This window comes from Armigeres subalbatus, unplaced genomic scaffold (assembly GCF_024139115.2).
Source record: "Armigeres subalbatus isolate Guangzhou_Male unplaced genomic scaffold, GZ_Asu_2 Contig1706, whole genome shotgun sequence".
Lineage (NCBI taxonomy): Eukaryota > Metazoa > Arthropoda > Insecta > Diptera > Culicidae > Armigeres > Armigeres subalbatus.
In genome coordinates, this window is record NW_026942513.1 from 181,239 (window position 1) to 194,588 (window position 13,350).

Sequence of the window (13,350 nt, forward strand, 5' to 3'; positions counted from 1 at the left end):
TATTTATGACAATCGAAGGAATTTCAACAAACTCAATGCTCCAGTAATTCACTGAGCATAAGCACAGAACTGTTTTACATGATCAAACTGATGTCAAATTTCTAATAAAGAAGCCACTCTCCTCAAACCGGTTCGAGTTGCATTAAGCCACGCAAATGATATTCATCATCTATCAGCATCGCTGTCATTTTTGTTTGCATTCAGCATTTAAAGTTTTATTTCCTTTCCGGCAGAGTACACGTGTGTAACAGATATGTGTTTTCCACCATCCTTAACGATAACAGCGATGTTAGAACCTCAAGGGTGTCAGGGGGGTCAACCTCTTGGGCCCGGTAATAGCTCTGCGACGAAGAAGTTTGCAATTAATGAGACGCTAATTGGAATTAAGTTTACTCATTATTTTCGTTGAGTGAGTAGTTGCCTGCCATCGCTGCTGCTGCTTCTGCTGCTACTTCTGCTGCCAACGAGGACTTAATAATGATGATGCTTCAATGTGAGGACGGATGCCGAACGGGGTAGGGCAGGTATAGGGATGGCATTGTTCCGGTGGTTAGGTTCGACAGAAAGATGCTGACGTGGGATCCAAGAGAATGGGATAAATTATGTCCTGCGAGTAAGATTAATGGGGATAACTTATGATTCGGCAAATAATGCGGAGTCGAACGGCAGTTGCTGTGACAAAGTTCAAACACAGAGAACGGACATCCAAAACATATTCTTCGGAATGCTATTCTTGTTATCTAGACCAACATTAGAAAAGGACGTAGCAGCCAACATTTATTTTTACAGTTCCTTATCATATTATATACATAGACTAAGAACTGTAAAGAATAAATTTTGGCCTCCTGTTCCAATGTTGGTCTAGTTATAATCTCACGTAAAACCCGACTTCTTGAAACGAAAAAATAATTCTTCAGAAAAGTTCACTTGGGAGATTTTTGTTGAGTTTAGTCATACACGGCGTAACAGGAGAAATTATTTTACATTCGAAAATCCAATTTACCCAATAGATCAGAATATTAAAGGGATTCAGACGGAATACCATTTAGGATTCGGGTGAAATCTCATTCGGGATTTGGATGGAATCCCATTCGGGGTTCGGATAGAATCCCATTCGGGGTTCGGATGGAATCCTATTTTGATAAAAATTAGCTTCCGAAGTGTACCTACATAATTCGCAAAATACTTCGGACCTATGTGATTGAATGGAATATTAATGCATGAACATCATTTAATATGTTCGTTTATAAATCAACAGTCATCATTAACAAATAAAATGCCGTGATCAGGTTCGAGTTTTCCTGTAATTGCCACGTCTTCAACAAATGCAGCAAACAGAAAACCATTTTCCGTGCTAAAAGTTTTCCCCGTTGAGCTGCAAAGCTAACTACCTATGCCGCAGTGAATGCAGTAAAACAACTCATCGTTGCAATTAAGGAAAGTTTCTGCCCTTCTATTCTACGAACTCATTATCTGCCGTTTCAACTACGGTGCCATCATCTTCGATCGTATAGACACACTCCTGTAGTAGGCGTACGACGCTAGAAAAAGAGATAATTTGCACTTTGCACTGAAAACTTACCCGGCAGAAGCTAGTTATTGATGAGATCTGCGTTTTTCGAAAAAGGGGTTCCGGAATCGTGGAGAGCAGCAGCGTGGGGATGAAATTGAAATCATTATTTTATTCACGTTCCATCGAGTAGAGAGATATGGATTTCCGCCTTTTTTTGTTACCTCTTGAATCCGTCGGTGGACAGTGACCTTGTGCCACTGGTGATCATCGAAGCGAACCCGAGCCGGTTTGATATGCATCTCTTGTTTGCCGTTCGAGAGGCCCATCGTCAGCGAAACACCACCGTCTCGGAGGGCCAAATTCAGGTAGTCCGTTCCGTGTCCTGTGGTGAAAAAAAGGAATATAAAACGTAGGGGTTTTAGTTTGTGAGATGGCTACTGGTCAAAATTATAGTAGGGTTTAATAGTGATTGCTGCATATGTTGCGCATGACTTAAATAGTGGAGTGGGGCGGAGTGAGTCCTTCCGCTCCGTACCTAATCAATAAGAAATACGAGGAATTGAAGCAGTTCAAGACGGATGCATTTAGATTCTTTTCGGTCTCAACAATTTTCAAGTCTCAACAATTTGCATGACAATCTTGTCGCTAATAACTGTGGACAATATTATTAGGTATATATTATATCAAATTATTCATTTTGTTTTTTTTCAAAAACTATTAACATTTTTTTCATGTTGTTGCAAAAGTAACAGAACAGAAGGCGACACATTAGATTTGTAATCAAATTCTCCAAACTGGAAATTAAGATATCCCATCGTTATTAGCTGGTTCTGGAACAACTTCTCGCAAGGGCAGCTGTTGTATAATTATATGGAAATGCTAATATCATCTTCCAAACTTGGACGTACATGTTCATGATAGAATTAGAGGCGAAAGTATAGAATTGATAGTTCCGTTAGGATACGGCAGGCATGAAGAATGTTTTTATAGAAGTCGATTTGAAAGCGAGCGGAGGGCAATATTTGTGATGGCACATATCACACGACCTTTCTTCTGCAAAGCTCCCGTATGAAGGGGGAGGGAAGAATATCAGTGTGGAAGCTGATATATCTTCACTGGCAAAAGGAAGGTGGTTTGACTTGCTCTTACGGGGCCTAATTTGACTCCCAAAACGAAAAAGCGTAAGGTACAAGATGTTGACGACACATCTGATATTGCAATGCCAGAAAATGTTAGTTTCGCGGATATTGTTAAAAGTAATGTTGGGAAAAATAACGTCAAAGTAATGAAAAAAGTCACTGCGCCTAAGGAAGTAAAGGTCCCTCGTAAGGCTCGTCCGGTCATTGTGATTAAACCGAAAGAGTCCAACCAGAGTAGCGATGATACTCGTAAATTTTTGAATAGTAAACTGGATCCGAAAACACACAGGATCAGTAACTTTAGAAACGGGAAAAATGGCTCTATTATTGCTGAGTGTGCAACAGGATTTAATGTTGATGTTGTGAAAAATGGCATTCAAAGCGATCTGGGTGAAAACTATAATGCTGTTGTTCCCTCATCGGTGCCAAGACTAAAAGTGATGGGAATGTGCGATAAGTTTTCTTCCGATGAATTCATTCAGATTTTGAAAGATCAGAATGAAGACATCGCAATAAATGATGTTAAAGTAATAAGAATGTATGAAAATCCACGTTTTAAGTATAACAAGAACAATGTTGTTATTGAAGTCGATAAAGAGACTTATAGTTGTTTGTTGACCGCGAGAAAAGTTAACATAAGGTTTGATCGGTGCCTTGTTGTTCCCGAAATTAGTGTTTTGAGATGTTTTCAATGTGGAGAATTTGGGCACATGAGTACGGATTGCAAAAACAGCATTGCGTGCTCAAAGTGCAGCGATCGTCACAAGACATCCGAATGCACGTCAACTGTATTGAAATGTGTCAATTGTATAAAAATGAATTCCGAACGTAAAATGAAATTGGACGTGAACCACAGTGCCTTCAGTACTGAGTGTAGTGTTTATAAGCGATTAGTTGAACGGAAAAAGAGCAGCTTACGTTTCAATGAATAGCAACCAAGTTCTAGTAGAAATGTGAGCAGATTCGGTATTTTGTATTTGAATATTGCGGGTTTGTCTACAAACTACGTTGCATTACGTAAGATTGTAGAAGATAAACGTCCATTTTTAGTGTTTTTATCTGAAACTCATATAGTCGACATTGAAGCATTTGATCAGTATAGCATTCCGGGTTATAGTGTAGCTGCTTGTTTATCACATTCTAGACACACTGGCGGTGTTGCTATTTATGTCAAAGAATCAGTTCAGTTCAAGCTTCAATTAAACGAAGTTTGTGATGGAAACTGGTTCTTAGGCATTGCAGTTGTACGTGGCATGAAGATGGGTAATTATGGTGTTTTATATCACTCTCCCAGTGCTAGTGACCAGCGTTTTATTGAAATTTTAGAAAACTGGTTTGAGTCATTTATAGATCCTAGTAAATTAAATGTAATTGCTGGTGATTTTAATATCAATTGGTGTGACGATTCCAATTCGAATCATTTGAAACATTTAGCGGATTTTTTTAATTTGAAACAAAAAGTAAATTCTCATACGCGTATTTCCCAGCACAGTAGAACTTTGATTGATCATGTGTATACAAATTTTGATTCTGTAACTAGCGAAACGAGTGATGATTTAAAAGTAACTGATCATGAAACGCTAGTCATTAACGTTTCCGACAATAATAGTAATGATAGTAATTTAATTAAAATGAAGTGCTGGAGAAAATATTCTAAACAAGCAATTTCGGGTCTTGTCGAAAGAAACGTGGATTTTCAAGAAAATTCCGGTAATATAGATGAAAGATCAGCTGTTCTTACAAACGTTTTGAAAGCCTGTACCAATCAATTAGTAGAACAGAAGTTAGTAACTTTGCATAATTCTAACAGCTGGTATAATTTAGATCTTTTGCGCCGGAAACGTAAAAGAGATAAATTGTATAAAAAGTTTCGTAGAACTAATAATGAAAATCATTGGAATAGGTATCAGGTAGCGCGGAACAAATATTCGCAATCTTTGACACGTACACGTTGCGAGTATATTCAGAGGAAAATTTATCAGCATCAAAACAACAGCAAAGAGTTATGGAAAATATTGAAATCATTATTAAAGCCTAGTAGTTGCAAGCCGCGGTCCATAACTTTCAATGGCACATTAGAACAGTCAGAACAAGAAATTGCATCTAAATTCAACGATTATTTCGTCAATAGTGTCTTATCCATTAACCGATCTATCGAGTTAGTGGATGAGCCTGATGAAATAAAACAGCCGATAAATATTAACTGTAGATTTGATTGTTTTCACCCGATTACTTTTGAAGAACTTAAAAACATTTGCTTTTCTTTAGGTAAAACGGCTGGAGTTGATAATGTTAATGCTAGAGTTATTCAAGATTGCTTTCATGTCATTGGACGCAACTTGCTGGACCTTATAAATGAATCGTTACAAACTGGGCACGTGCCGCATGTTTGGAAGGAATCACTAGTGATTCCAATACAAAAAAGCCGAAGAGTTTCGTCCCATCAACATGTTGCACACATTAGAGAAAATTTTAGAACTTGTAGTTAAAGGCCAGCTAATTACATATTTAAATAGTAATAACTTGTTAATACCGGAACAATCAGGTTACAGGGAAGGTCATTCCTGTGAAACTGCATTGAACTTGGTATTATCTAAATGGAAGGAAAATATGGAGCGTAAAGATACTATTCTAGCTGTGTTTTTGGATCTCAAACGCGCTTTTGAGACAATTTCTCGGCCCTTATTGTTGGAAACTGTTAAGCGCTTTGGAATTTCGGGTTCTGCATACAAATGGTTTGAAAGCTATTTGTCTGACAGATCCCAACGGACTGCTTTCAATGATTATGTGTCGTGTCCCGTGGAGAATGACCTTGGTGTACCACAGGGAAGTGTATTAGGCCCCTTTTGTTCATTATGTACATTAATGACATGCGACGGGTCTTACGTTATTGTGACATTAATTTGTTTGCTGATGATACTGTAATATTCATTGCAGCTCAAAATCTGGAGGAAGCGATTGAACACTTGAATGAAGATTTGCATTCTTTAAGTAGATGGTTGAAGTACAAACAGTTAAAATTGAATATTAGTAAAACAAAGTATATGGTTATTTCGCGAAATCGTTCAATTGATAATGTCTCTGTGAAAATTGATGACGAGACACTTGATCGCGTACGGGAAATTAAATATCTTGGCGTGATTATTGATGATAAATTGAAATTTGACCAACATATTGACAATGTCATCAAGAAAATAGCCAAGAAGTATGGAATCCTATGTCGACTGAAAAACGAATTAAATACAGCTAGTAAAATACAGTTGTACAAATCAATCATCTCTCCTCACTTGGACTTTTGTCCTTCCATTTTGTTTTTAGCAAATCAGACACAAATATCGAGATTGCAGCGCTTGCAGAATAAGATTATGCGTTTGATTTTAAGATGTAACAGATTCACTTCCTCAGCTTTTTTGCATCCATTGCAGTGGCTCTCGGTGAAGCAAAGAATTGTGTATTTAACAATGGTGTTCATTTTCAAAGTAGTAAATGGTTTGCTGCCTCGATATTTGTGTGATCGAATTGAAAGAGGAAGTGACATTCATAGATATAACACTAGAAACGCGGAGGATGTAAGAACACCCAACTTTCTGCATGGAGCTTCACAAAATTCTTTGTTTGGTATCAATGATTTCAATTCGATGCCTACACATATCAAACGTGCAACGACATTATCACAATTCAAGAGACTTTGTGTTTCACACGTAAAAGCTGTATTTTAAGCAGCTACTTAGTTGACTTTTTAAAAATCATTAATTATTGTATCTTGACGAAGTTTGACCTACGGATATTTTGTTTGGACAATTGTGTTTTTCAATTATTGAGGCACTAATAAACTATTTTGTTCGCCTCGATGATGATGATGGATTTTATATTTATTGACGTAATTGTAATTTGACCTTTTTCTTGTGTAGTCTACAAAAGTTTGAGTCTCGCGCGCGTAAAGCAGATATGAATGAATTTATGTACAGACTTGCGCTTTTTCAGCTGTTTCAATGATTCTGCGGATTAGTAATAGGCTATCTAGTAGAGTTTGGTTTCCGCGGTTGATACCGAAACTTTTGATATCGACGGAGCGGTAACACAAGTTTTGATTTTGTTGACAACGACATAGTTTATTAGATTATTATTGATGCTTTCGAGTGGCTAACGTTACTTGTAATAACATGAAACGCGATTCTTGGTGGAACTTTTGAAATCTGTGCGAGAGGTATCACAAGTTTTGCATTTTTATGAACTCGAAGCATCACTACTGATACTTATGAGAATCTGTAGATGAATTAAACAGTTTCTTACATTTATTATTTTTGCTGGATAGTAATGGAAAGTTATGAAATTTATATCTGTGATGGTAATCAGATCGTTTTTGTTTTGTTTTGCAAATCTGATTAAATTGTTGAAAAATTAAATTCAATTAATTATCTTAAAGATAAATCGTCTAGCTCAAACCTTTGTAGGGGTATGTGGCGGGACCATCATCATCATCATCATATGCCATCGCGTGCGGAAGGATTTTCTATCGACGAGTACTGTCTCCGAATTTCTAATATGACATCAACATTTAGTCGAATAGGATTTTTATTGCACAGTTCTGTTGCGACGAGACGGGCGCAATGAGAAAGGCCCATCGTGAAGATCGGACAGAGCCCAGGACTCTGTTGAAAGGCTGTGTACGACCTCCAAGTGTACAGCCCGGATGGTGAGACAGGTAAACAGGGCCACCCATCTTTTCACCTGGCTCCGGCCAACTTTGACCAGAAGTGGTCCGAAATAGTCCAGGCCAACATATGTGAACGGTCGAACGTACGGTTGCAGCCGAGTCACCGGTAGAGGTGCCATCACAGGAGGGTTGGGGACAGCGTTCCTCACTGTGCATATCATACAGTTTTTGGCGATCTTTTGGATCAATGATCGGAGCTTCGCTATTTCAAACCGCTGGCGCATTTCATTGGTGATGGTTTCACGGTTGGCGTGGCGGAATCGGCGATGGTACCAGTCTGTAATGAGAAACGTAATTAAATGTTGCCTGGGGAGAATGGCTGGGTACTTAGCTTCGGTCGGTGCAAAGGTTGCTGCACCGATTCTTCCACGCATTCGAAGTACGCCATTTGCATCAAGAAAGGGCCAGTTCTTGTAGATGGAACTGGATTTGGCAACGCGCTCATGGCGGGCGTTGGGTGAGGATCCTCTTGTGGCCGAAAGGTATGCGATTTCTTCGGGAAATGAGTCCGACTGTGCAATAGGGCAGTTCAAATTTGAAAAATTCCAACTCCCATATGTCTATTAGTATCATTTTGATAATATAGGAGTCCTGGCAAAATTTCAGGGAATTCGGTGGCCACTTAGGGGTGGCGCGAAGTCAATTTATGTTTATATGGAAATTTGTATGGGAAAAACTTAAAATTTATTCAAGTCTCTCTACAACTGTCAAATCGTGATGAAATTAAATTAAAATCCCCAAACACCCTTTTTGGAATCTATATAAATGAGACCTCTGGATAACACATTAGTTATGAGTGGATTGAACGGTTCTATTGACAGTGTGAATATGTGATAAATGGCTGAAATGGTGTAATTAGCCTCAACGTAGCAGTGGAACTATGATTCAAAATTAATGAGTTACCCACTGGTTGAGCTCAAAAAGATTCCAAAAATAGAGGTTGGGGATGTTTATTTGAATTCATCACGATTTAAGAGTTGTAGGGGGATTTGAATTAATTTTCAGTTTTTCCCATACAAATTTCCATATAAACATAAATTGACTTCGCGCCACCCCTAAATGGCCACCGAATTGCCTGAAATTTTACCAGGACTCCTATATTATCAAAATGATGCTAATAGACATATGGGAGTTGGAATTTTCGAACATTTTTGAAATGTGAACTGCCCTACTGTGCAACCCTCCACAACACTTCTTCGGCCCGCTTCAGTTCATCTTGTTGGAGAGTACTTCGGTGGAGCTTGTCACCTCTGGACTTCCGTCGTATATTGTCGACAAATCGAAGTACAAAGGCCATCGTTCGGTGTAGTCTGGTCCATCTGCTGAACCTGGAGATGTCGATCAACGGAGGAGTTGTGCAGTGTACGTGGTTTAATCGAAGTTCCTCGGTAGTGATAAGTATCTTAGCTTGCTGAGGCCAGAGCTCTTCAGATTGAAAAAGAAACTGCGGTCCGCTGAATCACGAATAATTTGAGGAGAAGTCAGGGCCGACTTTCCATTTTGTGGCCTAGTCAGCGGAATTTATTCCAGAAGGAACCCATCTCCATTCCTGGGCATCGGTTGCTGAAAGTATCTCCCCAATTCGTACCTCTACAAATTTGTTGAATCGTCGATGTTCCGAACGTATCCAGGCCAGCACAGTACTGGAATCGCTCCAGAGAATCCTGCGGCTTATAGGATACGTGTGAAAGCCTTGAATGGTGTCTAGGATCCGGACTCCTAGAATGGTGGCTTTCAATTCCAAACGTGGGATGGATAACACTTTCAGCGGGGCCATTTTGTTTTAGCGCCGATAAGTGCTACTCTAGTTCTGTTTTCCGTTTCGAGTCGGTAATACGCAACACAAGTATATGCCGAATCGCTTGCGTCGACGAAGATGTGCAATTCAAGCCGGTCAAAATTTATAGGGAATGGATCTTGGAAATAGCATCGTGGAATACGTAATGTATCCAACTGGGGGAAATAAGATACCCATTGGCGCCAACGTTGGAAAAGTACTTCGCCGATCTTCTCATCCCAAGCAATTCCGGATGCATAAACGTCTTGCATCAACACCTTACCGTGCACCAGAAAGAATGACGAGAAGCCCAAGGGGTCAAACAGGCTCATGACCACCTTAAGTACTTCTCGTTTCAAGGGAACGTGTTGTTCGTTCAGAATCGGTTGCAGATCGCTTCGCTATGCTAGCGTGTAGGAGAAAATATCCTCCTCTGGCAGCCATCTCATTCCTAGCACAGATTCGATGATTTCTGCTCGCACGAGAGCGGAATCCTTTGACGGTCCTGGTTCGATCTCCCCAGTTCGTCTCAGTACTTCGGCTCTGTTAGCGTTAGCGTTGTTACGGTATACTTCGTAGATTGGTCACTAGTGATACTCATGTTTCTTATGGAATCCTTATCCAGATTGCTATCGGAAATCTAGGTGGGGAATTACCCTTGATTCCAATCTAAGATAAAAATGGCATAAGCATGAGGATTACTACTCCCGGCCACGCCCATCTTTACCGTAACTAGGGATAGGAAAGTACTTCGGCTCTGTTGGACAAGAAGTTACGTATCTCGAAGCCACCTCTGGAGTGAACATGCTTGACGTCGTTTATCATTCGTACCGCCTCGTCAACTGTTCTAAAACTGTCGAGATAGTCGTCGACATAATGGTGCTCCTTGATGGCGACTGCAGCTCGAGGATAGTATCGGGAAAACTGTTCGGCGGTTACGTTTTTGACGTATTGAGCCGAGGATGGTGAGCACGTTGACCCAAACATAGTGACGTCGATTGCATAGGTCTGCACTGCTTCGTGTGGGCTGTGGCGAAACAGGAACAGTTGAGTATTTCTGTCTTTCGGCTGTAGCTTAATTTGGAGAAATATCTCCCTAATGTCCCCAGAAACAGCTACTGGAAACAGGCGAAATCCAATGAGGACTCTCGGTAAAGGTGTAAGTAGATCGGGACATTTCAACAAATAGGAGTAAAAAGAAATGCCTCCAACTTTTGCTGCGGCATCCCAGATCAATCTGATCTTGCCCGTTTTTTTTGGTGTTGTGACAACTCCCAAAGGAAGAAATCAAGCTCTCCGTTGATCCATAGTACCCACTCTGTCTCGCTAACCTTGTGTATGTAGTTTTTCTGTTCGAAATCGTTTAACTGCTGTTGTATTCGCTGCATCATTGTTGAATCATTCTGCAGATTTTTCTCTAGTGATTTCATACAACGTAGTGCCATGGGATAGGTGTCCGGAAACTCTAGATTGTCCAATTTCCAGAGGAGACCTGTTTGAAATCCGGTTTCGATCCGCCGTGTCGTTGCTTCGAGAATCCGCCTTGCTCTTTTATCATCTTCGGATTCGAGTTTATCAGCAGGAGTCGCGATTCCACAGCTTTCCAATGTGAAGTAATCTCGTAGCTGCTCGTTTAGTAACTCTTCAGACTTAGTTATGTGAAAGTTAACAGTAACGGTCGGCGTTGGGTTGGCTGACACATTGCCGTATATACTCCAACCAAGAAGACACTTGGCTGCGATAGGGTCATGTGATCCGCCTTGGCGTAATCTTAACGGTACACCAAGGCGAAGATTGTCAAGCCCGATTAACAGCTTTGGTCGAACATGATCGTACCCTTCTACCGGTAGTCCTTTCAGGTGTGGAAAACGATTGCTTAATTCGCGGTAGTAGACGACGAATGCAGTAGTGTGTGATGTTTTAACTGACATCCTTCAACCCCGCATCCGCGCCACGACTTACATGGCCACTTACCGTGGCTGTTCAGACACGTCCTGCACAAACCTTTGCTTTGCATTGTCTTCCACCGTTCATCTACGCTCAACTGCTTAAACTTCAGACATTCAGCAACTCTATGCCCTTCGCGATCGCAAACTACACACTGTTTCACAATTATCTTTGTGTTCGCACCCGTTTTCTGGACACGAGGGGCCTCCTCCGTGGAATGCGTTTGAATTCGTGCTCTTTCCTGTACTCTTGCTGAATGTCCTTGCTTCCCGGCATTTTGGCTTTTGATAAGTCCCGGAAGCTCGAAACTAACTTCGCTAGCCGCGCTTTCGAGCTTCGACATAAATTCGCCGAATGTCAAAACGGTAGCACGTGGTTGTATTCCTTTAAATCAGCATCGGATTAGAGAGATGCTCCTGCTGTTGCGCGGCTTGTAAATGGTCGACAAAATTTTGGACCGCTAATCCGAACTCTAGAATACTTTCAGGCCTGTCCTGTCTAGGGCCCGGCGTTCTCCTAATCTGTTCATGGAGTGACCTAATTAGTAGTTCAGGGCGGCCGTAGAGTGTTCGAAGTGTATTGATAACGTGAGGTACATTAGCTGGAAGTAGAAGTCTGCTGCGTACCGCTTTCCGGGCATGTCCTGTGAGGCATCGTTGTAACCGCACGAGATTTTCCGCGTTTGAATATCCACATGCAACGGTAGACTGTTCCAAACTGTTAATAAACATCGGCCAATCTGCCGGATTTCCGTTGAACATTGGCAGGTCTTTCCCAACAACTTGTCGCGCCGCTATCTGTTGTGAGTTGAGAACCGCTGGAGGCTCCTCCGACAAAGATGTTTCTCTTCCAGATCGCATTTCAGGTGGATTTATAATTGCAGATGGATTCACAATCTTGCTGGGATGGCTGTGTTCCACCGGGGGATCCCGATACTGAAATCTTGGAACTGCCATAGCATTACGAAGATTCGAAGCCCTCGGAAGCGACCTTGCATTGTATTGGAAGGGGTGTGCTCAAAGAAGGCCCTAGATGTGATTGCGACTGTGCAGTAGCTCCTATTGTTCGTGGATTAAATGACTGATAAACCATCGGTGGACAAGAAGAAATTCTAGCGGGGATGGGCTCCGAATCATGAAGAGGGCGTGAAGACGAGACAAATTGTTGAAATGACTCCCTGACCGTAACGGAACGAACGTCTCGTGGAACGGATTGCACACCTCGTACAAACCTGTTCAACGACAATGAACCGAATGGTTCAGTGATGACCGGATTCCTGACCGGGTACATACTCGTGATACGGCCTTTTTCAGCAGGCAGGCATTGAGATTGTTGTGGCGACAGCTTCGCAATCATAACAGTCGAAGCATCCTGTACTTCGATCGGGGCCGGAGGAACCATTGTTGTAACAGCGTCACCTTGTACACCTGTTGATTTCCTGTCGGTCATCCCTCTGGATGGATGAGCTGTCAACCATTTTGACACTTTCTCAACGGAATTCGTTGTGGCCTCCACAACACTCCCTCGTTCGGATAGCTGTAGAAGAATTTCGTTCCTCTTCTCTAGCGATTCACGTCGGATCGTTTGCTGCTTTGCAAGACGCAGACGATTTGCTTCTAATGTGCGTTGACGTAGTAGTGATTCCTCCTCTAGTAGCTTTCTCTTCTCCTCCAGCTTCCGCTGTGCTTCTTCGAGTTCCAGTTGTTCTAGTTGCGCTTTTGTGACTGACGACTGGGAACCGGCACTACGAATAGACGGCACCTTGCTGCCTTTATTGGATTTTTCTGATCTCGCTTCAACGTCTTTGATGCCCTGGATTCCCTTTGTTTGGGCCCTCAGTACACGTTGATTGCAGTCAGCTTCCTGTCTGCACTCTTTGCAGATGAATGGACGGCGTTTAATGGCTTCATCAACCCCTGCGCATCGAAAGTGTTCCCATTGGCGACACTGGTCACATGAGAACATATGAGCGACTTCTGAATCCGGACCGGAACATGTTTTACACTGATACACTGATCGGTCATGACGTCCTGTCATCTTAATCCCACGTACAAAACTCTTAAAGGATGTTGTGGGGGAGTAGATATTCCAAATCTCAAGAGCAAACCAGTTTTTTTGAGGGTAAGTTTTAAGCTAAAAAATGCTTTTAATTAGCATTTTGCGATATTACAAGGCGATATACTCACAGTTTTGGTGAACTTTTTACTTCACGATCTTGTAACGACAATGTGCGTATTAGCTATTCTTTCCTAACATA

General features: G+C 41.4%; 1 protein-coding gene across 1 annotated transcript in view; it reads right to left on the minus strand.

Annotated features, from left to right (window-relative positions):
* Positions 1-13,130, minus strand: part of LOC134203233 (neurexin 1-like) — a 134,407-nt gene extending 121,277 nt beyond the window's left edge. Inside the window, 6 exon segments of the mRNA XM_062678115.1 lie at positions 1,583-1,609; positions 1,735-1,895; positions 7,583-7,646; positions 9,978-10,173; positions 10,464-10,916; positions 12,325-13,130. Of these exon segments, the coding sequence (XP_062534099.1) occupies positions 1,583-1,609; positions 1,735-1,895; positions 7,583-7,646; positions 9,978-10,173; positions 10,464-10,916; positions 12,325-13,130 (1,707 nt within the window).
* Between the last annotated feature and the right edge of the window lie 220 nt (positions 13,131-13,350).